At 44.7% G+C, this 26,936-nt stretch overlaps 1 protein-coding gene across 1 annotated transcript in view; it reads right to left on the bottom strand.

The window, feature by feature from the left end:
* Positions 1–19,826: 19,826 nt before the first annotated feature.
* Positions 19,827–26,936, bottom strand: part of agps (alkylglycerone phosphate synthase) — a 141,471-nt gene continuing 134,361 nt past the window's right edge. Inside the window, exon 20 of the mRNA XM_084315228.1 lies at positions 19,827–23,140. Coding sequence (XP_084171354.1) covers positions 23,019–23,140 — 122 coding nt within the window. The 3' untranslated portion in view covers positions 19,827–23,018. The remainder of the gene's footprint in view (positions 23,141–26,936) is intronic.

Below are 26,936 nucleotides of genomic sequence, written 5' to 3'. Positions count from 1 at the left end.
AGAGTATACTGAGCATACTGAGCATGGGGTAAACAATTTGGTTATAATTATAATTTAAATCTAAATCTAATTAAATTAAATATGAAATATATATCCTGGCTCCGGGTTGTAACCCGTCTGTAGAGTGACGGGTGAAGGGGCGAATAGGAACAGCAGGATCTGTGGCAATGCTTGCAATGCAAATTCAACGCTCCCTTCCTCCCCCCCCACTTCCTTCCCTCCCTCCTGCCCTTCCTTCCTCCTCCCCCTCCTCCTCCCTTCCTGTACCTTGGCTTGTTTGAAGACCATAATGATTAATGCATGGCCTCCTCTCAAATTATTTTGATAGTTTGAAAAAGAAAACACATATTGAACCATGACGTGTTTGCAACTAAAAGCAGCATAATGTCGTATTATAGTCTTGAGTTGTTTATCCGTACGGATTTGTGTTCCGACCCCTTTCGCTGAAACAAGATCTAATTTGTCGCCCACACAGACATGTATATGTGCATGCACGCACACACACACACACACACACACACACACACACACACACACTAATGTGCCTTGATAAAACCGCTCTGATAATACATCACGTTTTGTAAATGATTTGCCAAGGTGAACTCACATTAGTAGCTTGCGATTTTCTGTTAACCCGTTTGTTAAGTTTTAACAAACTCTCTCGAGGATGCTAGACATTTGGAAAACACTTTTAGCCATTTTGTACACAGATCCATTAGCAGGAGGTCTCACTCTGAACTAAAACATACAGTAATGCCATTTTCAAACGCTGACCTACAGTAAATAGATTGTAACAGTAACTCCTCCCCGTGTACAGAAATCAACACTTTTCTCTTTAAAACTTACAAAACAAGTTTATAACTGCATATACCCGCCTCCCCCCTTTGATTCTTAAATTATACTTATAATTATTTATTTTTTTAATCTTTTCTTTAAATTTTTTTAAATATTTGTTAAAATGTGGCACTTTTTCTTTTCTTTTGTTAAGTTTCCTTTGGGGTAGGATCTATGAATTGTGTTGTAGCTTTGTTGAGTTCAAAACGTGACTGTGCCCATGGTGGCATGGAGCTGTACTGCGCTGCATCCTGGTAGAAGAACCACTGAAGCGGAGGGACACGTCAGATTGAAATGCATGAGGTTCTTGCTGCAGAAAATGTAATACAAGCAACTGCTGTGGATGTTAGTAAACAAACAGGTTTAAACAGAGAGAAACCTCGTATCTTTGGGATTTTATCAGTAAAACACAGGTTATTTCGTTGAAATTGCATGGTTTGAATTCTATTGCATCATGTTTATTGACGTATTGATATTGCCGTTATATTTTTCTATTTAGGTTTCAGGTGTGGCCCACTTCTCCTTGGTGCTGTCGTTTTGCATTGTGACTCGTCGTATTCCTCCCCCTCCTCCCCGTCCCGATGGGATGATGGTTTATTATTATATTATAAATTATTATTATTATTATTTATTTATTCATAAGGCTGAACTGAGGGAAACCTAAGGCATGATGTGCAATGTTTAAATAATAATGTTTTTGTTGGTTTAAATAAAATATGCTGCTATAAAAATGTGTGTTGTTAACAGTTTTGCCACACATGGGCAGACCTATCTCCAATAGCAGACCGATCTTGCTTACAATAATATTTTAAGTGAAATCTGGGTTGCTATTTGAGATGGGTCTGCCCATTATGTAAATACGTATTATCAACCACAGGACAAACTTACAAAATGTGCGTTATGTTATAGCCATAATTTACGGATTGTATAAGTCATATTTTTTTGTATTTTATTTTTTTATTATTTTTTAAACCAACACATAAACAAACATGACAACACAAGATTAGATATACAAGCATTAATTAACAGTGCACATCCAATGAAATCACCATTTAGATAAATGTCTTATACAAGATATACCCCTAATACCTGCTATCTATTACCCTACACACATATGCTCTTGCTCGCACCCCCCCTGGACCCCCCAATGGATAATCCATCCATTATCATTCGCTCCTAACCAGACCCTACCATTATATGCTAGCTTTTATTCTCTCCACCACTTCTAACCACATTGACATTTTGGATTCATTAAGACCCAAAATTCTTGCTGTAGATATTTCTAGATAAATCACATCGAGATATGTAAGAATCCAGACCTTCCGGCAAATTTTTTCCGGTTGAAACCATCGTGATGCTATCAGCGTTTTAGCCACTGTGATACCAGATAAAACCAATCTCTTTAGCTGTATAGGTACTGCACACTCAAAAACATCATTCAACAGTAATACAGAGGGGTGCACAGGTATATTCAGAGTTAAGAGTTTTGATAATTGCTGGGTCACTTCTTTCCAGAATATCTTAACTGGTGGGCAGTCCCAGTACATGTGCATAAATGTACCCTCGTCCCCATTTGTACATAAGGAGCATTTGGAGTCTTGTTTAAGACCCATTCTGTTCAGTCTTATTGGAGTCAAGTATGTCCTATGAATATAGTTCATATATATAAGTCATATATTTACGTTTTCTGATGAGACCGTGCTAAGTAATGCTGGTATTTGCAAATAAATCTTAACATTTGTTTTAAACTGCTTGTAGTCCCACATGGGTGGGGTCTAGCTCATCAGGAAAATTCAGATGGTGTAATCCCTGTCCAAGTTGTCAATCACAGAGAAGTAGCCTATACTACATTTACTTTCATATAGTTTTAATTGTTGTACTTCGTGGTACGCACGTGACGAGAAGGACAAAACTGTAAGTGGTATTTTGTTAAAATAATAGCTCTAGGGGCGGTCAGGTGGCGTAGCGGAGATTGCGCTTGTCACCAATGCAAGAGGCTGCGGTCTTGACTCCCGGAGTCAGCATTGCCTTGGCTTGGGCTGATCGCTATACTAACTCGTTTGGCTGGGTTAGGGGGAGGGAAGCCGTGGGTGGGAAACTGGCGTTGTGGACAGCGACGCCCACAGGTCAGGTCTGGGTGCCTGCTCAGCGGAGGCAGGACTTGAGGAAGGCAGTGTGACCTCGCACGCGTTACACTTCACCAATGAGAGCCCTCGCTGCCAGGTGAGAAGAGAGCCACTGGCTGTCGCCGCACGTGTCGGAGGAAGCGTGCGGATACTTCAGGGTACCCTTGTACCGACCAGTAGGAGAACATGCGCACAACAACCAGGTAGGGGAGGGGGGGAATTGGCACAACGACAAAAAATTGGGACGGGGAGAAAACAGAGAAAAAAATCTGAGAAAGAGAGATAAAAGAAAATATATATATAATAATAATAGCTCTACATTCCGACAGCAATCACTGATATAGAGTGTCTGGTCAGTAACATGGGTCTCCCAGTCCCTCCACTCTGCAGTAAACAGCCATCACTGATATAGAGTGTCTGGTCAGTAACATGAGTCTCCCAGTCCCTCCGCTCTGCAGTAAAGACAGCCATCACTGATATAGAGTGTCTGGTCAGTAACATGAGTCTCCCAGTCCCTCCGCTCTGCAGTAAACACAGCCATCACTGATATAGTGTGTGCTTTAAACAGGTAAAATAATCTGCCAGTGAAGAAAGCAAATCTGGTTTATCAAGATTTCTTGAAATAAGTAAAATATCTAGGGTTCTGGATAAAGTGGAAAGGGATACCAGGAAATGTATTTTGCGTTTACTGCAGAGTGGAGGGACTGGGAGACCCATGTTACTGACCAGACACTCTCAGTGATGGCTGTTTACTGCAGAGTGGAGGGACTGGGAGACCCATGTTACTGACCAGACACTCTATATCAGTGATGGTGTGGTAATATTGCCTTTGAATTTCATAATTAATATGTGTGAATAAATTAGAGAACCATAATGCAAAAAGCCAGGTGTACCCTTTCAACAGTAGAGGGTGTTTTAAGTGATACTGGTGTTACAGAAACAGTCAATAAACCCCCACTAACAAATGTACTCAGTACTCAGAACAAAGATAGAACAAAGGTCACACCTACTGTGACCAGATTACCGCAGAGGACAGCTGGTCTAACCAGAGACCTCATACTGGCTCTGACATTATAAGACAGGACAATCTATTAATCAACTGTTTAGTATCAAAAGGTCTCATATGATGTCTGGTATCAGTCTAAGAAAGCACTGACTGTACTTGGATGATATTAGACATCTATAGCCATATAGAAGGAATGTTAAAGTTATATATTATTCATTTAAGAGGAGATTTGACCACACCAAGGAAGGGGGCCATCAAGACCCCCCCCCCTTCTGTTCACTGAGGGAAGACGACACCAACCCCCACCCACGAACCTGTTGGGACAGACCCAACAGGAAGACAATGACGGGGGCCACTAGCGGCCCCCTCTGGGTATTGAGTCAAGATCCACACAGGAGATCAAGGGGGGGGGGCAGCCGGCCCCCCCCCAGAGAAACCCAGAGGTGGGGGCAACCAGCCCCAACAGGAAGACAACACCAACCCCCCAGAGAAGACGCCTGATTGGACCAACTGTATTAGTAAAATGTGCTATTATTGGCCAGAAATTATATTATATAAGAGCGAACATATTGGTAGTTCAGGAGCCCAGAGGTCTGCGGCTCCACCCCTCCCGACCAGAGAGACTGTGCTGTTGTTGATGTAAGTAAGCCGGATGGAACCATTATGTTTGGTTAGAATAGAATGTAACTTAGCTTAGAAACCAGGCTTACTTATATGCAAAAAGGGCTTACAGTATTGTCAATGTATGTTCAAATTATGTTAACGAATGACTGTTGTATGTACCTATGTTGGGGTTTGAGATGCAAACCCTGTTGATTCCTGTACACAGCAGACATGTTAATGTTTTCTGATAATCCTTGTATGTGAAAGGCAACCTTTTATTCACTCTTGGCCCTGGGTCAAATAAATCAGTTGAGTTGAACTAGAGTTCTGGTTGTCTGGCTTACACGTTTATTTCTCATCTGCTTTAAGTCAGATGAGGAGACCAACAATTCTATCACTTATGATCCTTTCTCCTCCTTCCAGATAGCAATCTCATTGTACTGTACAATAACCTTAGATTATTGTAGGATTCTATAGAAATATACTACAGAAGTGGTGCCGTTCCACCCGCCCTGTTGTGCCCCCCCCTGAAGATGTGCGGTGAGGTCTATGTGGCAGGCTGCTCAGAGCCATGACCTTGCTTGTATGTTGGGGACATGCAGGAGAAGAGCCGGGGGTTGTTGCGTTTCAATAAGGATAGTTGCAGTGCAGGGTTTTGCTGTCTGGATGGAGGACAGAGGGAACAGGATGAAGGCTGGTTGTGTACGCCACTAGTTGGGACCCACGGTGAATATAGCCTTTTGCGTACAGGAATGGGGGAGTGGTGTTTAGGTTAGTTTAGGTTAGAATATCCAAAGGTAAAGGGATCGCGCTTGTTATGCAGTAAACATACAAACATGTGCTTTTGATGTTTTTATGATTATTCAGACACAGGAGGCCGTTCCCGGCCTATTCGTTTGAGGTTTATGGCAGTAAGTATGAGCAGCGTATTTGGTGCCAGGCCCTTGCGGACAGGGGGATAGTAATTTTTATTTTTGTTGAAAGTAATAGCTTAGGGGAATAGGTTAGGGATAGCTAATTTACTAGAAGGCGAAGGCGTGGAGCGGTAGAACGGAGAATAGTCACAGATATGCAGGACGTGGGACTGTGATGTGATTATGGACATTAATGGGTAATGCAGAGTAGTCAGATCTTAAAGAAAAGATTATAGGGTAAGGTAAAGAGTCTGATGATAGAACCGTGATTGTAGTACAGGATTTCCTGGTTCCACGGTGAGAACAGAGGTTGCCTCATGGGATTCTCGCCCAGGACGGAGCAGCCGTCGAGGGGGGAAATGAGGGGGTGAATAGGGTGTGCGTGGCGATCAGAGATCATATAGAGCAGAATGTCAGTTTAATGCGATGATTGATGGTATTGTACTGCGCGTCGGCGTGTGGTCCTGATCAGGCCACATTCGTCGTTGTGTTTGGTAAGTACGATAGGAGTACGCCCTGGGATACAAGACAGGCCGTGTTGTTCCAGGGAGCGTAGAAATGTGATGGTTATTTTTTTCGTGAATCTGTACAGTGAGTGGCCTGGGTGTACGTCTTGCTGGGCTAACGCAGAATTTCCGTTCGTTGTCGCCTCTCGAGCGGCAGGGTACGGAGGTTTTAAACGTCGGCGAGCGATGCGGATGGAAGTTACAGGCCCTATAGCCAACGCTGAAACAGATCCGCGGATTCAGATGGATATGTAAAGAAATGCGCTAATATGATGAGAGATCGTCACGGGTCGCGGGAATATAAACGTGGTATGGTGATATAGGTGAACAGGGGCTTGTTCGAAGCCAGCGCGTAGGCTTTTGAAAATATTGATCAGATTAGCCAGACACCTCGAAAGTTTAACAGGGAGGGGATTTTTTCTGAGAATATCAGCCGATCTAACTATAGTCGTTCCGATATTGAGGGTTGATTAGAAGGGTAGGCGGGATTTGCTTGTTAGCCGTGAGAAGGGTAATTACAGAAAGCAAAAAGCCGCAGCAAATCCGATTAGAACGTGTTTGGCAGGCTTCGGCGTCCTATATCGACACGTTCGCGTCATGGCAAAAACGGGGACAGTAGCTCTTAACAACACATTGTTAAATAATACTGTTTACAAATGTAAGTGTACATTGCGTGTATTGTATGTATGCAGAGCAGCCTTGGCTGGGTTGTTGTGTAGTTTTAACGTGGATCAGGGTGGTATACGAGTCTGGAGCGAATCATATTGGAGATTGGGGCTAACTAGCTTAGCTCTGTGGAAGAACCGCGGTAAATCTAGGGACATTAAGGCGGCGATGTGAGAGAATTGACGAAACACTGTGGCGGCAATTGCTGGTAAGAAGCGAATCGAGGCGTAAGTTGAGGGGATTGTGGCCGTTTTGAGGGTTATATTTAATGCGGTAACAATTGTGTACGGTATTATGGTAGAGGAAGAAGTCGCTGTTTGATGACGTCATGGAGTTGAGTGGAGAGTGTGAAACGTCCGCTGTGCGTGGAGCCGGGCGAAGAGAAGGGTAGGAGAATTGGTTTATGATTCGTGTTGGACTGTGTAAACGGCGTTGGTATGTGAGAATGTTTTAAATTCTTTTCTTTTAAAGTAGTTTGTTATTTGAGCATGTGTGAGTTGTTTATTGTTAGATTGGTACTGAGCGGATTGAATGAATGTACGGATCTCGAACAGCACGTAAAGCGCGGCTCCCGGGGGGCATTGAACGTCGCATTAGGTTGGCTAGCTGTTTAGCTGGTATGAGAGTTTGGGAGATAGCGCCGTGGAGAGGGCTCGTGCAATATTATGGTTAGAAGCGGCGTGGTGGCGTTGAGTGAGCGATGTTTATGTGTGAAGCGATTGTGTGATAATAACGTTGGTTGGGAGTTATATGCAAAAGTTGGTCGCTTCTGACGTCATATTGTGGGACCTAGAAAAGGGGAATAGCATCAGGGCTGGCTAGGCTATTTAGCTTGCATGCGGCTGTTTTGTGAGTTTGCGGGCGACGTATGTTATGATTCGAGTTTTGAAAGTGATGGTTAGAAAGTGTTAGAGGACGCGGTGGTTGTCGTGGCATTGTGTTGAGTTGAAACAGAGTGTTTTATGATATTAGTTATGCTTTGTCGCGATACATCGTTCTGTGTGCGCCGTTTGCGCTACTGCGCAGGCGCGGTACAGCGCAGATCACTGCATTCATATTAATTCGCTCAGAGGATGAATACCAGGTGAGGGAATATTGTGCATTGTGTAAAATGGTTGTGTTTGTATGTTGTGCATTCTTTGGGTTGTAAACAATGTTCTGGGAGTGGTTTTGGTTGTGTTGCTACAAGTTTGTGTGGCAAAAGGGGAGGGTAGGTGCAGCATGTGATTAGACTAGGGGAGATAGTCAATGAGGGGTTACTTGGGCTGCAAACAATGCAGGGAGCCTATCAAACAAAGAGGAGATGATTTAATATACATTCCCAAATTAAACTGGAATTCACAAACCAGATACACATTGAACCTGTAACACTGGGCAAGAATATGTTACACAATCAATCAATCAATCAATCAAATGTATTTGTATAGCACGTTTAAACATGACGCTTGTCAACCAAAGTGCTTCACATGGCTAAGCTAAGTACAAAGAAAAGTATAAAATAAACAGAGAAATAAAATAAATCAACGGATAGACAAAGGAAAAACAGAACAACACGTCAACAAGTACGGCAAGAGTCAAAGTGAGTCAGGGAAGGCCAGGCGATATAGGTGGGTTTTGAGTTTTGATTTAAAAGACTCGATGGAGGGGGCAGATTTGATGGACATGGGGATGCTGTTCCAGAGGTCAGGGGCTGCGACCGCAAAAGCACGTCCCCCCCTAGACCTGAAGTTGGACCTACGAGTGGTTAGGAGACCCTTATCAGCCGATCTGAGGGCCCTGGCGTTGGTATAGGGGGTGAGGAGGTCTGCTAGGTAAGCAGGGGCTTTACCATTTAGGGCTTTGTACACCATTAAGAGGACCTTGAAGTCTATTCTAAAGTGCACCGGGAGCCAGTGGAGGGAGGCAAGTACAGGGGTGATGTGAGCTCTCTTCCGGGTACCTGTGAGTATAGTCTTGACCGGGAGGGATAATGTTTGAGAGCTGAGGTGGGAAAGCACTCTACACTGGGAAAGGCATATTGCTTGCGTTATATTTGATTAAATACATCTACATTAGAATCACATGTCACCTATATACAGAGCTAACGTTCCCAGAATATTCGGTTTAACATTTTTGAGTCTTAGCATGATTGGAACTTAACTAATAATAATGTTTAATTTCTAATGAGTGGTGTTTGATAGAGATGCTTATATTTGTGTTATGCATGATTAGTGTAACTGAGGGGTACAATTCCCTGACTGTATTGATAAGTATGGTATCATTAAACCACTACCGTCTTATGCACTTTAATTACTGGCCATACAGTACATGATATATATAATGATGAACACTTCCCACAATGAATCGGTTCTACACAAAGTTGTATTTAAGTATTTATTGCAGCAAAAGGTACATAATATACTTTCTTTACTTCACTTTGAATGCGCTTATAAGGCAAAGGAATGTGCGTAGGTAAATCAATAACGAATGTCCATTCTCTGGTTACGCAGGAGGTAATCATACAACCTGAATCTTAGGGAATTATATCTATGGTACACTAGTAATATATAGCGGGAGATACTGGAAGGGTCCCCCCGGTTGTAAGCCAGCAAGGGTAGAGGATCTGTCGGTAGTAGAGTCTGGGTCAACGATGATAAGGAGACTCCGAGTACGGGAGACGGTGCAATAAGATCTTGATCCACAGACGAATACAGCTGTTCTCCGTAGCCTGTAGCTCCACAGGGAAGAAAGCTAGCCTGCCTCAGGCTTCTGAGGGGCAGACTCGACGTGGCTCCTCACAGGGTAAATCCCACACACTTGTGGGCGTCGGCGATTCTCCGCTCCATTAATTACAGGACCAAAAGCAAATATAATCCAGCCGAAAAGGGCTATGCAATCGTCGGGTAGATAATCCAGTGTACATGTCCACACGATCCTCGTCTAGGGCCCCTCGGGTGAAAGCGCCATGAAAGCAGCCCAGCCTGGATAAGCACTCTAGCTGATACGAGGAAAACGTTGGTGATGCTGGTCACTGTAGAACTTTAGCCGCACGATACACTATACACAAATAGACTATTACTGACTTAATAGACTAGGTCGCACTCGACGGTATAGCGCCAAACTCTGACACTTCAGTTATTAATTCGCACGCGGTCTCAATGCTCTATTTGGGGCCAAACAGGCCATACTTCACCGCACGTCGTATCGTGGGTGAGGCTTCAACTTATTGGGTAACACTCTAAGTTTCTCTAAGTGCTTCTGTATTCACCTGCGCCGTATTTATACGCTTAGATGAATAAACTAGTACCAGCTTTATTCCTGTCTCATATCCTTGCGCAATACCATTCTTGTCCAGGCATGTCCCCGGCGGTGACTTTGAACCTGACTTTGGAGGCATGGCCTTGGCGCCTGTGGACCGCTGTCCAATAGGAGAATGAAATATTATGGTCTGTACTAGGCTAAAGGGATATTCCGTGTATATGTACAAGGAATATACAAGGGATATCAAATGATATACAAATACTATGCAATATATATCAATCAATAAATATATATATTCGGTTTAATCTGATCCTTTGTAACAATTAGTGTTGTGCAAATATGTGATTTTAAAATCTGTATACAATGGAAATTATTTTGAGATTGTTTATGCTTGTATGAGGTAAATCTTTAATACACTGTTAATATGATTAGGATATTTAATGCTTGACACAAGCCTCAGACTTGTAGGAAATTATAATTTATTGATGGAGGTTTGCTGTCTGTGTTAGAAAACAATTTTATTAATGCAATGACGATTTAATGATATGATTGTGTTTACAGTAGTTGAGATAATACTAGGTGAAATTGCAAATATGTGCTACTTAACCTCTGGGGGGAAGGGATTTAGCCTCCCCTGGAGGCAGTAGGAATGTGTGTTTTATTCAAACCTGGGGGGCGGCTTGCCCCCAGGGTGAGATGTATGAAATGATTAACCTTTTGATGAAGTTGCAGGGGGCCTGCATATGGTGGTAGCGCCTGTTGTTTATGATCGCTGTTACAACTCATGAGAGGGACCTCGAATAGATCTTTACAGCAGGAAGATGATAACGTTGTATGCCCAAGGGGGGTCGAGATGGGCAGCTGTTGCTTACAATGGCTGTTTTTTATGACAGGATGGCGAAGCAGGCCTGGTAAGATTAGATGCAACAGGAGAGAGGTCAGAGGTGAAGATAGGAGAGAACAGTTGGAGAAGTGAGATAACAGATGCAGCTATTTTAACAACAGGGAGACAGGAAGATAAGGTGCTAGTTTGGGATAGCATGAGGGGGCCAGGAAGTGACAGGAGGAGGAGACAGGAGCGCTAATACAGAACACAGCTGAGGGAGGAGTGAGCACAGTAATTGAATTAGGATAGCCAGTTCAGATGAGGTTAATTACATTGAAGGGCTAACTAGTTGATTAGGAGGATTAGCGTTAGGCTCTCAGGACACTGGGTATGTTTTGAGGTTCTATCGCTGAGGGGGTTCCCAGACTTCCTCTGGATGTGAGGAGTAGAAAATACAGTGAGAACTGTATGGTAGGAAAGTGTGCACTGAATTAGCCTGAAGCTGAGAGCAGGCAGGGAAACTAACCTTGTATGTCTGTATGTTGGTTGATTAACAAGTGAGGGAGTGAGGGTGAAAGTATTTGTTTATGATATGAGTGAGGTATGTTGGGAAAAGATGGTGGTTCAAATTATCAGAGTGACTGTGGATGATTGTGTGCCAGGTGGTATGCATGAGTGGGGCAAGCGAGAATGGCTTTGTCTTTGAGTGGTTACCTGATAATGTGAGGATGGATTGAGTGGCGTGTGAGTGCATGTCTGGGTGTCTTGATTTCAGTGAGTGCTTGGGACTGTGAGATATTGGATGGAAGGAGTTTTATTGTATTACTTTAAAGGAGTTTTATTTTATTACTTTCATTTGATATTGTTTCTTTTAGAATGGTTTGTCAGTACATATGTCTATTTTAATTTTTGATTGTGTGGACTGAATGTGTTTGAATGGAGCCAGTGGGGGAGACTGTGCTAACATAGAGGTGTCAAGTCACAGAAACATGTTTGAATGGGGCAGTTGTGTGATGGTGGTGAGTGACAGAGTGGTGTGCATGTGAAGTTTGGAGCTTGTTGTTTTTATTGATTTACTGTTTTAGGGATGAATGGTAATTTCACATGTTGCAAAACATGTGGTTGAAGGATGTGGTGTATTTAGATGTTTTGTTAATTATTTGTCTTTTGTTTTTTTCTACATCTGTTTTTTTTTTTTTGGTCTGGGTGTGAGAGGAGAGAGCTGGTGGCAGGAGTGATGGCGTCAGGGCAGAATGTCAACAAAAGCTAAGTGGCCTATCACGTTTGCATATGATTAACATTGGCTTCTCTTGAAAGTAGTTGACATATTATGTGAAAAGGATTTGCTTTGTGTTTTTTCCCTCACAGATTCAGTCGAGGGGGGGAAGCGGACCATCACATGTAGAGGAGTCATGGAGGATGGGTATGAATACATTTCAGTAGATTACGACACAGAGGAGTGAACCTGTTCAGTTGTCTCCTGTGGGAAATTATTAGGTTGTGAAAAGAGGTCGCTTGTGGACGCTGGCCCCTCCTTCATCATAGCCCCGAGAGCAGAGGCCAAAACAGACGCAGGTTTGGGAAAACGTCCAGACTGAGAGAGCCGTCTGTAAATCCAAGGAAGGACGGTCATAGGTCAGAATATGACAGGATCACAGGCCTACAAACAGTGGCTACAGCTGAGGCTGGCCAGCATGGGGAGAAGGGGGAGGCGAGGCCGGTCGGGGACTGTGCAAGAAAGATGAGCGAGGGCCTCTGTGGAGTGTGGAATTTGATTGGTATGGAGGACGGGAGGTAACTGAACGGTAGCAACTGATATAGAGTAAGACACAACGCGGGGTAAGAAGCTTAGACGCATTCACATAGGTAGAATAATAGACATAGATTATGGCACATTTTTTTTCTCCTTGAGTGATTCTCCGCCTTCCCTGCCCGACTGTGCTGTAACGACGAGGTGGTAAGGTTTTATGACCATGATATGGTCATAAGGGGGGTGGATAGATGAGAAGACCAATTGAAGGATTATGCAGATGTGATTGTGCTGTTTTAGGAAAGGAATTAACAGGAGAAGAAACAAATTAATGTAAAAATGAATACTAATGCATGTTGTCTCCCCCAGATCTTATAAAAGAATGTGGAACTAAACGTTCTGTAACTTAAGAAAATTGGGTTTTTAAAGATTGTGTTTTATTTTAAGATATAATGATTAGATTGAATTGTTTTATTGTTTTCAACAAACCCAAAAGTTGTTGTTTAAAAGGTGGGCCTCTGGCTAATGAGCTTTGAGGAGAAGAAACTCATTGATGATATGTACTAAAGAATAATGAAAGAAAAATGTGAGAAAAAAGAAAAAATTGAGAAAATTTTGAAAAAATGATTATTATTATATTGTATGGTTAGTATGAAAATCAAGTCAATATACAGTATATGACAATGTGAATTGCCAAAGTGGGGAATGTGGTAATATTGCCTTTGAATTTCATAATTAATATGTGTGAATAAATTAGAGAACCATAATGCAAAAAGCCAGGTGTACCCTTTCAACAGTAGAGGGTGTTTTAAGTGATACTGGTGTTACAGAAACAGTCAATAAACCCCCACTAACAAATGTACTCAGTACTCAGAACAAAGAGACAAAGGTCACACCTACTGTGACCAGATTACCGCAGAGGACAGCTGGTCTAACCAGAGACCTCATACTGGCTCTGACATTATAAGACAGGACAATCTATTAATCAACTGTTTAGTATCAAAAGGTCTCATATGATGTCTGGTATCAGTCTAAGAAAGCACTGACTGTACTTGGATGATATTAGACATCTATAGCCATATAGAAGGAATGTTAAAGTTATATATTATTCATTTAAGAGGAGATTTGACCACACCAAGGAGGGGGGCCATCAAGACCCCCCCCCCTTCTGTTCACTGAGGGAAGACGACACCAACCCCCACCCACGAACCTGTTGGGGACCTGTTGGGACAGACCCATCAGGAAGACAATGACGGGGGCCACTAGCGGCCCCCTCTGGGTATTGAGTCAAGATCCACACAGGAGATCAAGGGGGGGGGGGCAGCCGGCCTCCCCCCAGAGAAACCCAGAGGTGGGGGCAACCAGCCCCAACAGGAAGAAAACACCAACCCCCCACAGAAGACGCCTGATTGGACCAACTGTATTAGTAAAATGTGCTATTATTGGCCAGAAATTATAGTATATAAGAGCGAACATATTGGTAGTTCAGGAGCCCAGAGGTCTGCGGCTCCACCCCTCCCGACCAGAGAGACTGTGCTGTTTTTGATGTAAGTAAGCCGGATGGAACCATTATGTTTGGTTAGAATAGAATGTAACTTAGCTTAGAAACCAGGCTTACTTATATGCAAAAAGGGCTTACAGTATTGTCAATGTATGTTCAAATTATGTTAACGAATGACTGTTGTATGTACCTATGTTGGGGTTTGAGATGCAAACCTTGTTGATTCCTGTACACAGCAGACATGTTAATGTTTTCTGATAATCCTTGTATGTGAAAGGCAACCTTTTATTCACTCTTGGCCCTGGGTCAAATAAATCATTTGAGTTGAACTAGAGTTCTGGTTGTCTGGCGTACACGTTTATTTCTCATCTGCTCCTTCCAGATAGCAATCTCATTGTACTGTACAATAACCTTAGATTATTGTAGGATTCTATAGAAATATACTACAATGGCTGTTTACTGCAGAGCAGGAGGGACTGGGAGACCCATGTTACTGACCAGACACTCTATATCAGTGATGGCTGTTTACTGCAGAGCAGAGGGACTGGGAGACCCATGTTACTGACCAGACACTCTATATCAGTGATGGCTGTTTACTGCAGAGCAGAGGGACTGGGAGACCCATGTTACTGACCAGACACTCTATATCAGTGATGGCTGTTTACTGCAGAGGGGAGGGACTGGGAGACCCATGTTACTGACCAGACACTCTATATCAGTGATGGCTGTCGGAATGTAGAGCTACTTAACACTTATTTTAACAAAAGAATACCACTTACAGCACCTGTATTGAATTATTTTCTAAATACACATTGATCCAGGTCTGTTAGGATGGAGATCCAATCTTAGTTGCAGAGTGATACAGTGCTGACCTCATGTGGTCAAATGCATCCATATACACAAGAGCAGGTAACGGCTGAACGGTGGTCCACTGTAGGCAGGGGTGTGGTGAAGCAAACGAAGGCCTGGAATAATAACAGAGAGAAGGAGGAAAATGAAGAAAGAAATTAAATCATGACTAAACCTATCCTCTTCTCTTCCTCTCCTCATACTTACAGGATAGTAGAGGGGGAATGCTTTTCAGAGTTGAAAAGGTTCCGACAACGAAAAAGTGAATTATGAAAAGGAGGGCAGTCGCACATGCGTATTTCGTTTTCAGGGTGTGTGTTTCATTCATAATGATCAGATCCAGGTCACTTCGGACCGCAGGAAGTGTCGCGGTTTGGATGGATCAATAAAACGGTGTCGCTGCCTGAATCCAAACACTCTTGAATACAACTCGACGTCGTTCTCACGACATCAATGATTTCATTTAGGGACGATACTTTACAAACTACTCTACTCTACCCATTTAAGAAGTCCGATATCATATCACATAACTGATATGTTTCGAATTCAGTCGCCGTGGTCCATTTTTATAAGTACCTACTCCGGTATTTATTTATTTAGTTACAATCAGAATCAATAGCCGAATCTTTTTTTGTCGAGCTTCGTACTAAGGAATCCACCTTGCCTATATTACTACCTACTGTAACCGGTGTCGTATTCCTCTGCGTTGTGTTTCGATTCGACCCCCGTTAAGGGATCGCCCTGAGTGGGAGTTGAACCCTGGTCTCCCGCGCCATGGGCAGCATCACAGACCACTAGACCAAGAGGTGAATTAACTTCTTGGTAATGTGTCTGGACGCCTCTGACGCTTAACGTCCACAGCCACTTCACAACACTGTCCATCGTGACTGTGGATAGACATTAGTATAGTAGTGTAACGGAGGTACCGCGTGTCTATCCACAGTCACAATAGTAGGTACTAGGTAGTAATATAGGCGGCTTTACTACTATGCACTCAAGACTGTAAGCACTCAAGTTCTACACTATTTAATTAACGAACCATCTTCGACCCTTAGCTGCCAGAGTTGTACCCTTCCTGCTGACCTGAGCTTGAACTTGTAAGTCGCTTTGGATAAAAGCGTTCAGCTAAATGATTAAAGGTAGATCAGTAGAAAATGTTAACATATGTTAGAAATGAGGGCGGCTACGTGGTGCAGTGGGAAAGGCGCTCACCACGAATACTGGAGACGCTGGGTTCGCCTGTTCGAGCCCAGCGCTCCACATTGCTTTCAGTTTAGCTGGTCGTCCGTACTAATACACATTGGCAGTATTAGGGGGTGGGAAACTGATGGGTGGGGATCGGGCGTTGTGGACAGCGACTCCTACAGGTCGGTTGGTGCGCCTGCGCAGTAGAATCAGGAAGCGCCCCTCCAAAGCGCAGACCCCTGACGCTGAAAGATCGCGCCGCGCAGGTGAAAAGATGCGACTGCTGTTACCTCGAGTATCGGAGGGGACTCGTGCTATGTATGACTTAGTCCACATTGCAGCCGGCTTGTGGGAGGCAAGAAACAGCGTTCGAGACAGGGGAGGGTTGAATTGGATGATACGAAATTGGGATGGGAGAAAAATAGAAAATGGGAGAAAGTGGATAAAAAAAAAAACATGTTAGAAATGGGCGGCTGGGTGGCGCAGTGGACACTGTGCTTGTCACCAACGCAAGAGACACCGGGTTCGACTCCAGCTGTCGGCGTTGCCTCCGGCTTGGGCCGGCCGTCATACTGACTCAATTGGCAGGGTTAGCGGGTGGAAGTCGATGGGTTGTGGACAGCGACTCCTACAGGTCGGTTGGGGGACGCCTGCACAGCAGAGACAGGGAGTGGCCGTCTGTAAATCCAAGGAAGGACGGTCATAGGTCAGAATATGACAGGATCACAGGCCTACAAACAGTGGCTACAGCTGAGGCTGGCCAGCATGGGGAGAAGGGGGAGGCGAGGCCGGTCGGGGACTGTGCAAGAAAGATGAGCGAGGGCCTCTGTGGAGTATGGAATTTTATTGGTATGGAGGACGGGAGGTAACTGAACGGTAGCAACTGATATAGAGTAAGACACAACGCGGGGTAAGAAGCTTAGACGCATTCACATAGGTAGAATAATAGAATAATTGTAGGCTCTCCCTACAACCAACCAGTGGGGGGCATAGTCGAGCAACGTTCAAGACAGGGGAGGGGAGAATTGGGAACAGCAAAATCGGGATGGGAGAAAAATAGAAAAATAGAAAAAAAGAGAAAAAGTGAAAAGAAAAAAAAATAATGATGATTTTCTTGTGTGGGCCCCCATTGCGTCATGGCTATTACTAACAAATGCAAATTATATTTAGAATTAAGATACATTTTTTAAACTAGCGAACACAGGAACACACATCACAGATAATACAAATAAAAAGTATTCTCTGCACCCGACCCATCTCGTCATCTCGGCAGCCGGGAGCAGACGTGGGTTGCGGCGTGGGGACCAATCCAAATGCTCCTGTCCATCTTCACCAGGGACGCGACAGCGTCAGCGATCTGTTCTTCTAGGTGTTTTTCCATTGGGTTCATCTCTTTTTCTGGAGGGGAAACCCTTGCGAGCACAGGGGGAGAACATGCAAACTCCACACAGAGAGGCCCCACCTGGGTACCTGGCAACCCGGTCCTCAAGCAGGAATCGAACCCAGGACCTTCTTGCTGCGACAGTGTTAACCACCACACCACCATGTCGCTATCAGCCATCTCCAAAAGCAAACCACGGGTTTAAGTGCTTTGTAGATGGACAGGAATGATTCCCAGGTGGTCCACATCCACATAGGCTATACAATCAATCACATTGACATCTTGACAAGAGGGTGACCACCTCTCTTTTATTAGCGCCGATCACTACTGTATAGGAGGCCCCCCCCCCCCCCCCTCTCTCTCTCCCTGTGACCCCTCCGCAACCTCTCTGCTGGCGTTGGTCACTATTGCTCCCATGAGGCTGAATACTTATTCCCGCTAGGTTGGCTAAGGCTATAGCGCCATTCCAGCCCGTTTGGTCAGGTTCTCATTAGCTGGGTTCACTGACCATGACCTTGTTGGTGGAGTATACTGCTCCAACTTTATGTTCCACGCCATAAATCTCCCCCCGGCTTCGCTGTCTGTGGCGGGACAGGCGGCAGGGGGAGGCCGGTGCCGTCTGTGGCGGGACCCCCAGTTTGTACCTCTGCATTGTACCTTAGTTTACTCAGTTTTCTCTGTATTGTATATATGTATATTGACTTTACTTACTTCTTAATTACTTTTATTTTTACTTTCTTTTTACTGTATGTAGCACACTCTCAGGGGCTCACAGAAACAAGCATTTCATCATAAAGTATTCTGTATTTTGTTGTGACAAATAATAAACAAACTTGAAACGTAAACAGAAGACAGTCATACCATGACCTAGGTCCTTGAACATAATATCCAGTCATATTTAGTTCTTACAGGATAAAAGCCTACATCAACGTCTGTGGCACCTGCAATAGCTTTAGTCGTCTCATCCGTTCACCCACATTTAGTCTTTTGCCAGACAGAGCGGCTACCGTCGTCTCGCTCCGTGTATAATACAAGCACCAGCATCGGCTGTGGCGCTGTATTTCAGGGTGCGTGGGTGGCAGAGTGTGGGTAGTCAGGGGGGGGCAGAGCGTGGGTAGTCGGGGGGGGCAGAGCGTGGGTAGTCAGGGGGGGGCAGAGAGTGGGTAGTCAGGGCGCGGCAGAGAGTGGGTAGTCAGGGGCGCGGCAGAGAGTGGGTAGTCAGGGGCGCGGCAGAGAGTGGGTAGTCAGGGGCGCGGCAGAGAGTGGGTAGTCAGGGTGCGTGGGGGCAGAGTGGGTAGTCAGGGTGGGTGGGGGCAGAGTGGGTAGTCAGGGTGGGTGGGGGCAGAGTGGGTAGTCAGGGGGCGGAAGAGCGTGGGTAGTCAGGGCGCGGCAGAGAGTGGGTAGTCAGGGGGCGTGGGGGGCAGAGTGGGTGGAGACGCCTCCGACAGCAAGACCGGACGTTTCGCTCGCAGGTCGAGGTAAAGCGCTCGGTCGGCGTGAATACTTTCCCTAAGGGGTTGTACTTACGCGTTCGGTTTGCGCAATCTGATTGGCCACTGACGTTTCTGGTCATGTGACATGTGCGCCAATCGTGCGACGGCAAGTTCTGTGCCTATTTCCGGGTCTAACAGCCTGAAAACGACCTAACGCCTAGTTTATCACTGGTTAAGCTGGTTTCGAAGTTGGTTAAGGTTAGAGTTTGGAATCAGGGCTGGCGTTCTGTCGCCCTGCTCTAAGACAAACTCTAACCTTAACCAACTTCGAAAGAGTGCCTAAGCTTAACCGGCGAAAGAACTTGCCGTCACACGATTGGCGCGACCAGAAACGTCAGTGGGCAATCAGAGCGTCTCCGCAAAATGCTGCTACGGAAAAAAATTACACGTGGGGGGCCTCTTGCACCGCTGACCCCTGACCTCCCACTAGACCACATGATGGCATGGAAACCAGCATGGAGAAAATACATTCAGTGTGAGAGAAACAGACAGAGAGGGAGAGACGGAGAGAGAGGGAGCGGCAGGCAACATAACGAGAGGGGGAAGAGGGAGAGAGAGAATGAGAGGGGGAAGAGGGAGAGAGCAGCAACAGAGAACGAGACGGGGAAGAGAGAGCAGCAACAGAATGAGAGGGGGAAGAGGTAGAGAGCAGCAACAGAGAAAGAGGAGCAACAGAGCAAGAGGGGGGAAGAGGTAGAGCAGCAACAGAGAAAGAGAAAGAGGAGCAACAGAATGAGAGGGGGAAGAGGTAGAGCGCAGCAACAGAGAAAGAGAAGCAACAGAATGAGAGGGGGAAGAGGTAGAGAGCAGCAACAGAGAAAGAGGAGCAACAGAGCAAGAGGGGGAAGAGGTAGGTCAAGGACAGTCCCAACGTCTGAAAAGGCTTTCTCAAAATGTCAGAACCATCAATCCATACATCACGCCACGGAAAGGAACACAAGACGACTGAGTCTTTTATTTAAATTTATTGCACAAACAGCATCGACAAAATGTACTCGAATGTTAATACATTATAAAGAGAAGTGAAAAAAATAAAACACAAAAAAGGGGTACATCCATAACATTCAGATCTCAAGCGCTCGTGAGGTTCACAGACGGGAAGAAAATGCCGGGGAAAAGGCAGAATGCCATGTCCTTCACTGCAGCTTCACGGAGGCCATATCATTACCCACATGGCGGGAGCCTTGGGAAGGAGGAGACACGCTGGTCACAACAGTGACAAGGAAAGTGTGTTAAGGAAAAGACAAACTGAAAAGCAGGTGAATAAAGGCATGTTACTGACCGGCCCTTTGCACACACACACCCTGCATTTAGCCTTCATTATCAAACCTTTTAATCCCAGGGATCCCTGTATTCTAGAACCTTTTAATCCCCGGGATCACTGCATTCTAGAACAGTTTAATCCCCTTTTTAATTTAGACATCTGTAACAGATTATAGTTAAGGTTGGGCAATATGGCGGGCGATATTCAGACTTTTCCCACCCTCAATAACAATACATCACACTACGTGCGTGGGCATGAATAGTCACGTTCGACAATCCAATCGACTCTAAACAAAGTTTGTTGAGGGGGGGGGGGGGGGGGGGCAGTTGATGTGATTGGAGGGTCAAGAAAACAGGGCGGGGCTTGCATTAGGTCAATTCATCTCATGTGATGCAAAGTGTCGTTAAAACAGCATCGGCAGGAAATTGTAATCTTCGATTGAAACGATCAAATATTTCAGAAATGTCTATTATTTGCTTTTTATCATTCATTTGGACAACATTGCCCGTCATGATGCAAGATATGAAAAAAATATAAAAGTACAACACATATATATAATATGACAAATAAGAACTAACATGTTGCGAGTCTTTATGAAGAGTTAGTAACGGCCAGGTTCAAGCTGTAGGAGATAACCCTGTGAGGCTTACGATCACACCGGTGGTGAGAATTATGAGAATTTAATATTCATCTAGTGATGATGTCACAATGGCCTCTGGGTCACAGAAACCTAGAGAATTGCAAGATATAATTTTGAGGAAACATTTATGAAATAAAAAAAAAAGAAAAAAAAGTGAATCATACCTCAAAGATTAATAAACACATGTGCAAAGCATTATCATAGATTATGAATATATTTGCAATCCTTTACAGATGTATAAAGCGTTACCCCAAACTCTAATAAACCATGCAAGGTTCAATATAAAACTATTTTACATGTCAAATTACTCAAGATACCAGGTACGTTTTCAGTAGAGGCACACACACACATGCACGCACGCACGGATGCACACACACACCACTTCTCAAAGTCCAACAAACAGATCTCCTATGGCAACAGGTCTGTCCAAAAGAAAAGGCATGAGGGCACGACGAAACGGCACGCAGCATGGAATGTGGGACACGCGACACGACACGCGGCACGGAACGACACAAGGCACGATACCGGGACATTTAGGAGAAGACATAATAATGCCGTAGAAAAAGATTAGAATGCAAACCGTGGGAGTCTTTTTCTCTCGTACTCGAGACTCATCAAGCAAATTAAAGTTAAACCATCTCACTGCGCTAATAGTTTGTTTCAAGATATTAAATTTCATCGACAACGACCGGTTCTACGTGATAATCACGAAACGGGAAGATATCGTGAAACAAGAAACGTGTTAGAAATAAGTTACATTTATCGTGAAAAAGAAGACGTTATAAAAGTTATAGTAAAATCACACTACTAACGCAGCAAGATCATTTGACTACATATATCCTGAAATAGGCTCGATACAAGAAAGAAAAAAATAACTTGCCAGGTTTGTACTTTCTTTTAAAATCGTTCTGTATGACGTCCAAAAAACGTGTACGGTATAAACGAGTATAAAGGGGCTGGAGAACGCGACGTGGAGTTAGAGAACAGTGCAGGACACGGCAGGGCAGACGTCGCTGTAGGAAGGCACAGAGCTTCAGAGCTTACGGCTGAAGGAACACAAAACAAACAGTTAATTTAGATACAATTTAAATTTTTTTTTGTTAATGAAGTTGGCAAGGATTTTGTTGTTGTAGGAGTACGATCTCGTTAACCATAAGCAAACACGACGATATCGGAGTGATTCTCGCCTCACGTCGACGGATGAGGGGGAGAAGATCGACAGTCGATGGCCATCTCAAGAGGTTTCATTCCAAAACACGACATATCCACTGGATCTCTGTGGTGGAGGGTCGATCAATAATGACAAACCAAATGCTTAAGAAAGCAAGGTCTCAAGATATCCAATAACATCATGCATTTGTAAGTTTACCAACAATGTTTTTAAACCTCTCATATTCTTTTATATTTTAGAGTTCATTCGTTTTTACACGGTTTATTTTTCTCATATTTTTTTATATTCAGATTTAATATGATTGCCTATATTTATGTTTTTCTACCATTACCCTGCCCATACCTCTAGCTCCCCTCCCCCTACGCTGCTATGAGGCCCGCATTCCATAACAGTGGCTCGATGTCTCGTTTTGGAATGAAACTCATCCTCAGTCACCTTCCTGCTTGAAAAAATAAAGATTAATCGATTGATTGTTACAGCATGTCAGTGCAATGTGAAAATAAAGCTGCTAAATTGCTGGGGGGGGGGGGGGAATCAACAGGAATGGCACCAAAAAAACAAACACTTTCATTGACTTGAGAAAGACGCAATTTCCGTCCAGATATAAATTCACATTTAGTAACCGTTAATCCAAACCACGAGACAAGGTTGTTATATAAAAAAGAATACGCGAGATCGTTGGAAAAAACTACGGTGGGAATTAAAGGATCCTTCCGCCCCAAATTAACTTCTAGGTTTCTATTCTGCAAAAGGAAGAAATTTTCAAAAAAAAAATATTAAAAAAAAGTGTTTTTAAGCTTTCGAGACGGTGAAATCATCGAGCCGCATTACGAGAGATCCCATGGAGAGCCAAGTCTCCCCTCGTGTGATCGGTGTGAAAAAATACAATCTCCTTTCAACCATCTCAGTCAATGCAGTTTGATTATGTCATCATAAGATTGAATTTAAGATCCTCAACCTCCATAACAAAAAGGTCAAAAGAAAATCTCCAAAAATGAGGATTTTTTTCTTTTCTTTTTGCAAAGCATCCGCCTAAACAGTCATCTTGGGCGGAGCGGCCCCTTCAGAGGAGGTTTCTGTTGCCGAACACGTTTGTTGGATCCACGTAGTCCTTGACGGACTGCAGCATGCCCACGCCCACGCTGGAGACCGCCTCCCGCATCCACTTCTTCCGGAGCTTCCCCACTACAAGAGCCAAACGAGAGCGAGAGAAAATGGTAAATGGCTGCTTTTTTTATATAGCGCTATCCAAAGCGCTTTACAATTTGTTCCTCACATTTTACCCATTCACTCACACACCGACGGCGGCGACAACAATGCGAGGTGCCAACCTGCTCGTCGGGAGCAATTAGGGGTTAAGTGTCTTGCTCAAGGACACATCGACACGATGCCCGGGAATCGAACCGGAAACCTCCGGATTGCCAGACGACTGCTCTACCTCCCGATCCACTGTTTTAAAAAGGAGGGGGTCGCTCACCGCGCGATCGTTGAGCAAGGCATTTAATCTGTAGATATTATATCTATACATATCCCTTACCTACTCTTACTAGTTACACTGCTGGCCAGTATGACTTACTACCATAGTGTCTTTATACCTGTACATATTAATACTACAACTCTGTACACACATCTGATTAGCACTATTACTCAGTAGTACTAATTTATATTTGTTACATCCAGTTAATCACCTGTATATTACTATTGCACTTTACAGTTACATTTGCACTCTGGTTGGATGCCAAACCTCTTTTTTGTTGTACTGTACTTGTGCTGTATGACGACAATACATTTGAATCTAATCTATAAAGGGTTCTGGACCCTTGGCTCATGCTGTGATGATGATAATCCTGCCCCCTAGAGGCACAGGGTGGGACTTAGTTTGTCAGTGAGAGAGAAATCGTTTACTAGGCTGGGTGATCCTTTATTTATCTCTAACAAGTAAACACACAAACTTGAAATAACAAAAAAGTTATAAAAAAATTTAATGAAATACTAAATAAAATTAAATATATCTTCCTAGACATTGAAGCGATAGTCAACATAGCTCATCGGGTCCTGCCCCTTCCTTACAATATCATATTAATATGTAATACTAATACTAATGTAAAGAACATATTATTATTATAATAATAAAGAGAAAAAATTCTGTTTCTTAAAGAAGAGAAAAGGTTGGACACCAAACTTCTTTTCGTTGTACCGTACTCGTGCTGCATAATGCAAAATACATTTGAATCTAATCAAAGAAAAACAGCAAAAACTGGATTTCTCCATCTCAAGTTTCCCCACTAGAAGGATGGAGAAAAGACAAAAAAGAAAACGACGAGGACGACAACCAATGGGGCAGGGGCGGGTGTTAGAAATAGAGGAATCGGCACGGCTGATCGCTCAGCAGGCTGCTGGGAGCCAATCAATCTTGTGAGAGTGAGTGAATAAACAGAGGGTGATAAATGTTTTTATTCAGAGAGGAGAAATGTTTTGCATGGCATGATTTATGGAGCTCAGCAGACTATCAAACTCATTAGGCCCTGTGTGTTCCCAGGGGAGGGGCCGGTGGGGGGCTGTGGAAGCCTCTCCCTGTGTGTCTCCCTCTCTCTGTGTGCGTCTCTCTCTCTCTCTCCCTTCCTCTCCCTCTCTGTGGAAGCCTCTCCCTCTCTCTGTGTGTGTCTCTGTGGAAGCCTCTCCCTCCCTCCCTCTCCCCCTCTCCCTCCCTCTGTGGCAGCCTCTCTCTCCCTCTCTCTGTGCGTGTGTGTCCCTCTCTGTGTGTGTGTCTGTGTGTGTGTCTCTCTCTCCCTCTCTCTCTCTCTCCCTCTCTGTGGCAGCCTCTCTGTCTGTGTATGAGTCTCTCCCTCCCTCTCTCTCTCTCTCTCTGTCTGTGTGGCAGCCTCTCTCTCTCTGTGCGTGTGTGTCCCTCTCTGTGTGTGTGTCTGTGTGTGTGTCTCTCTCTCTCTCCCTCTCCCTCTCTGTGGCAGCCTCTCTGTCTGTGTATGAGTCTCTCCCTCCCTCTCTCTCTCTCTCTCTCTCTCTCTCTCTCTCTGTCTGTGTGGCAGCCTCTCTCTCTCTGTGTGTGTCTGTGTGTGAGTGTGTGTCTCTCTGTGTGTGTCTCTCTCTCTCTCTCTATCTCTCTCTCCCTCTCTGTGGCAGCCTCTCTGTGTGTGTATGAGTCTCTCTCTCCCTCCCTCTCTCTGTGTATGAGTCTCTCTCCCTCTGCCCCCCTTCTCTCCATCTCGCTCTCTCGGAGAGCAGGCCACAACTCCCCTCCCATTACCCCACTACCCCCCCCCCCCCCCCCCCCTCCCTTCCCCCCAGAGCCACGAGGAGGGGAGGGGCCGTGCGTGCATGTCTGTTGATGTGTGTTTGTTTGAGAGTGTGTGTGTGTATATGTCTCCACTGAGGGTTTGGGTATGTGTAAGAGAGAGAGTGCAGCTGACCCTACGAGGGTGATTGTTTGCCCGAGAGAGAGACTATAGACAGAGAGAGAGAGAGAGACTATAGACAGAGAGGCTATAGACAGAGAGAGGAAGGAAGAGTGATATAGACAGAGAGGAAGAGAGCGAGAGAGATTGTATAGACACGGAGAGAGGAAGGAAGAGATAGACGGAGAGGGAGAAAGAGAGAGAGATATTGTATAGACACGGCGAGGAAGGAAGAGAGATATATACAGAGAGGGAGAGACTATAGACACTGAGAGGGGAAGGACGAGATATATACAGAGAGACTATAGACCGAGAGAGAGACAAGAGAGAGAGACTATAGACAGAGAGAGAGAGAGACTATAGACAGAGAGGAAGAGAGATTGTATAGAAGCAGAGAGAGGAAGGAAGAGTGATATAGACAGAGAGGAAGAGAGCGAGAGAGATTGTATAGACGGAGAGAGGAAGGAAGAGAGATATATACAGAGAGGGAGAGACTATAGACACGGAGAGAGGAAGGACGAGATATATACAGAGAGACTATAGACCGAGAGAGAGACAAGAGAGAGAGACTATAGACCGAGAGAGAGAGAGAGACTATAGACAGAGAGAGACGATACACAGAGAGAGAGAGAGACTATAGACAGAGAGAGAGAGAGACGATACACAGAGAGAGAGAGAGAGAGACTATAGACACAGAGGAAGGAAGAGAGATTGTATAGAAGCAGAGAGAGGAAGAGAGATTGTATAGAAGCAGAGAGAGGAAGGAAGAGATAGACAGAGAGGGGGAGAGAGAGCAAGATTGTATAGAAGCAGAGAGGAAGGAAGAGAGATATAGACTGAGAGGAAGAGAGTGAGAGAGATTGTATAGACAGAGAGAGAGAGGAAGGAAGAGAGAGAGATAGTATAGACACGGAGAGAGGAAGGAAGAGAGATAGACCGAGAGATTGTATAGAAGCAGAGAGGAAGGAAGAGAGATATGGAGAGAGATTGTATAGAAGCAGAGAGAGGAAGGAAGAGAGATATGGTGACAGGAGGGCCAGTCATTCACCCAATCAGTAGCTACCCAATAACTAAGAAAGTAACCTGCTCCCCTCTCTCCGCCTCTCTTCCCCCCCCCCCCCCCCCCCTCGCAGGGAGAGGGGAGCAAACAGAAGGCGTTGGGACTGCATCATTGCCTCCATCACGCTGATAATTTACACATCTATCTTGTCATATTCTCTTCTTTTTCGCCCGCGATCGCAATCAATCTCCCCGGGCCGCTCCCCCGCACGCGCAGCAGCTGAGACGTGAAGAAGAAGAAGAAGAACGGGCGGCTATTTCAGAGAACGACGGAAGAAGAAGAAGAAGGTCTTCGAGCGGCAGATATCTCTTGTGTACGAGACTTGCACAGTTGAAGGGAGCCCGGTCTTAATGGGGGCGGGGGGGGGCATCACTGAATCAAGTCATTTCTCTACCTCCTGAGTGACCTGTGGTGGTGGGGGGGAGAGACCCTCTGAGGGGGGGGGCGACCCTCTGCAGATCCACAAGGTGAAGCCTTGGGGCAGCTCTCATTCACAGTAGGCTAAAGA

Source organism: Notolepis coatsorum (genome assembly GCF_963971535.1).
Source record: "Notolepis coatsorum genome assembly, chromosome: 5".
Classification (NCBI taxonomy): domain Eukaryota; kingdom Metazoa; phylum Chordata; class Actinopteri; order Aulopiformes; family Paralepididae; genus Notolepis; species Notolepis coatsorum.
Note: the sequence above shows the minus strand (reverse complement) of the source record. Positions and strands in the feature narration are given on the sequence as shown.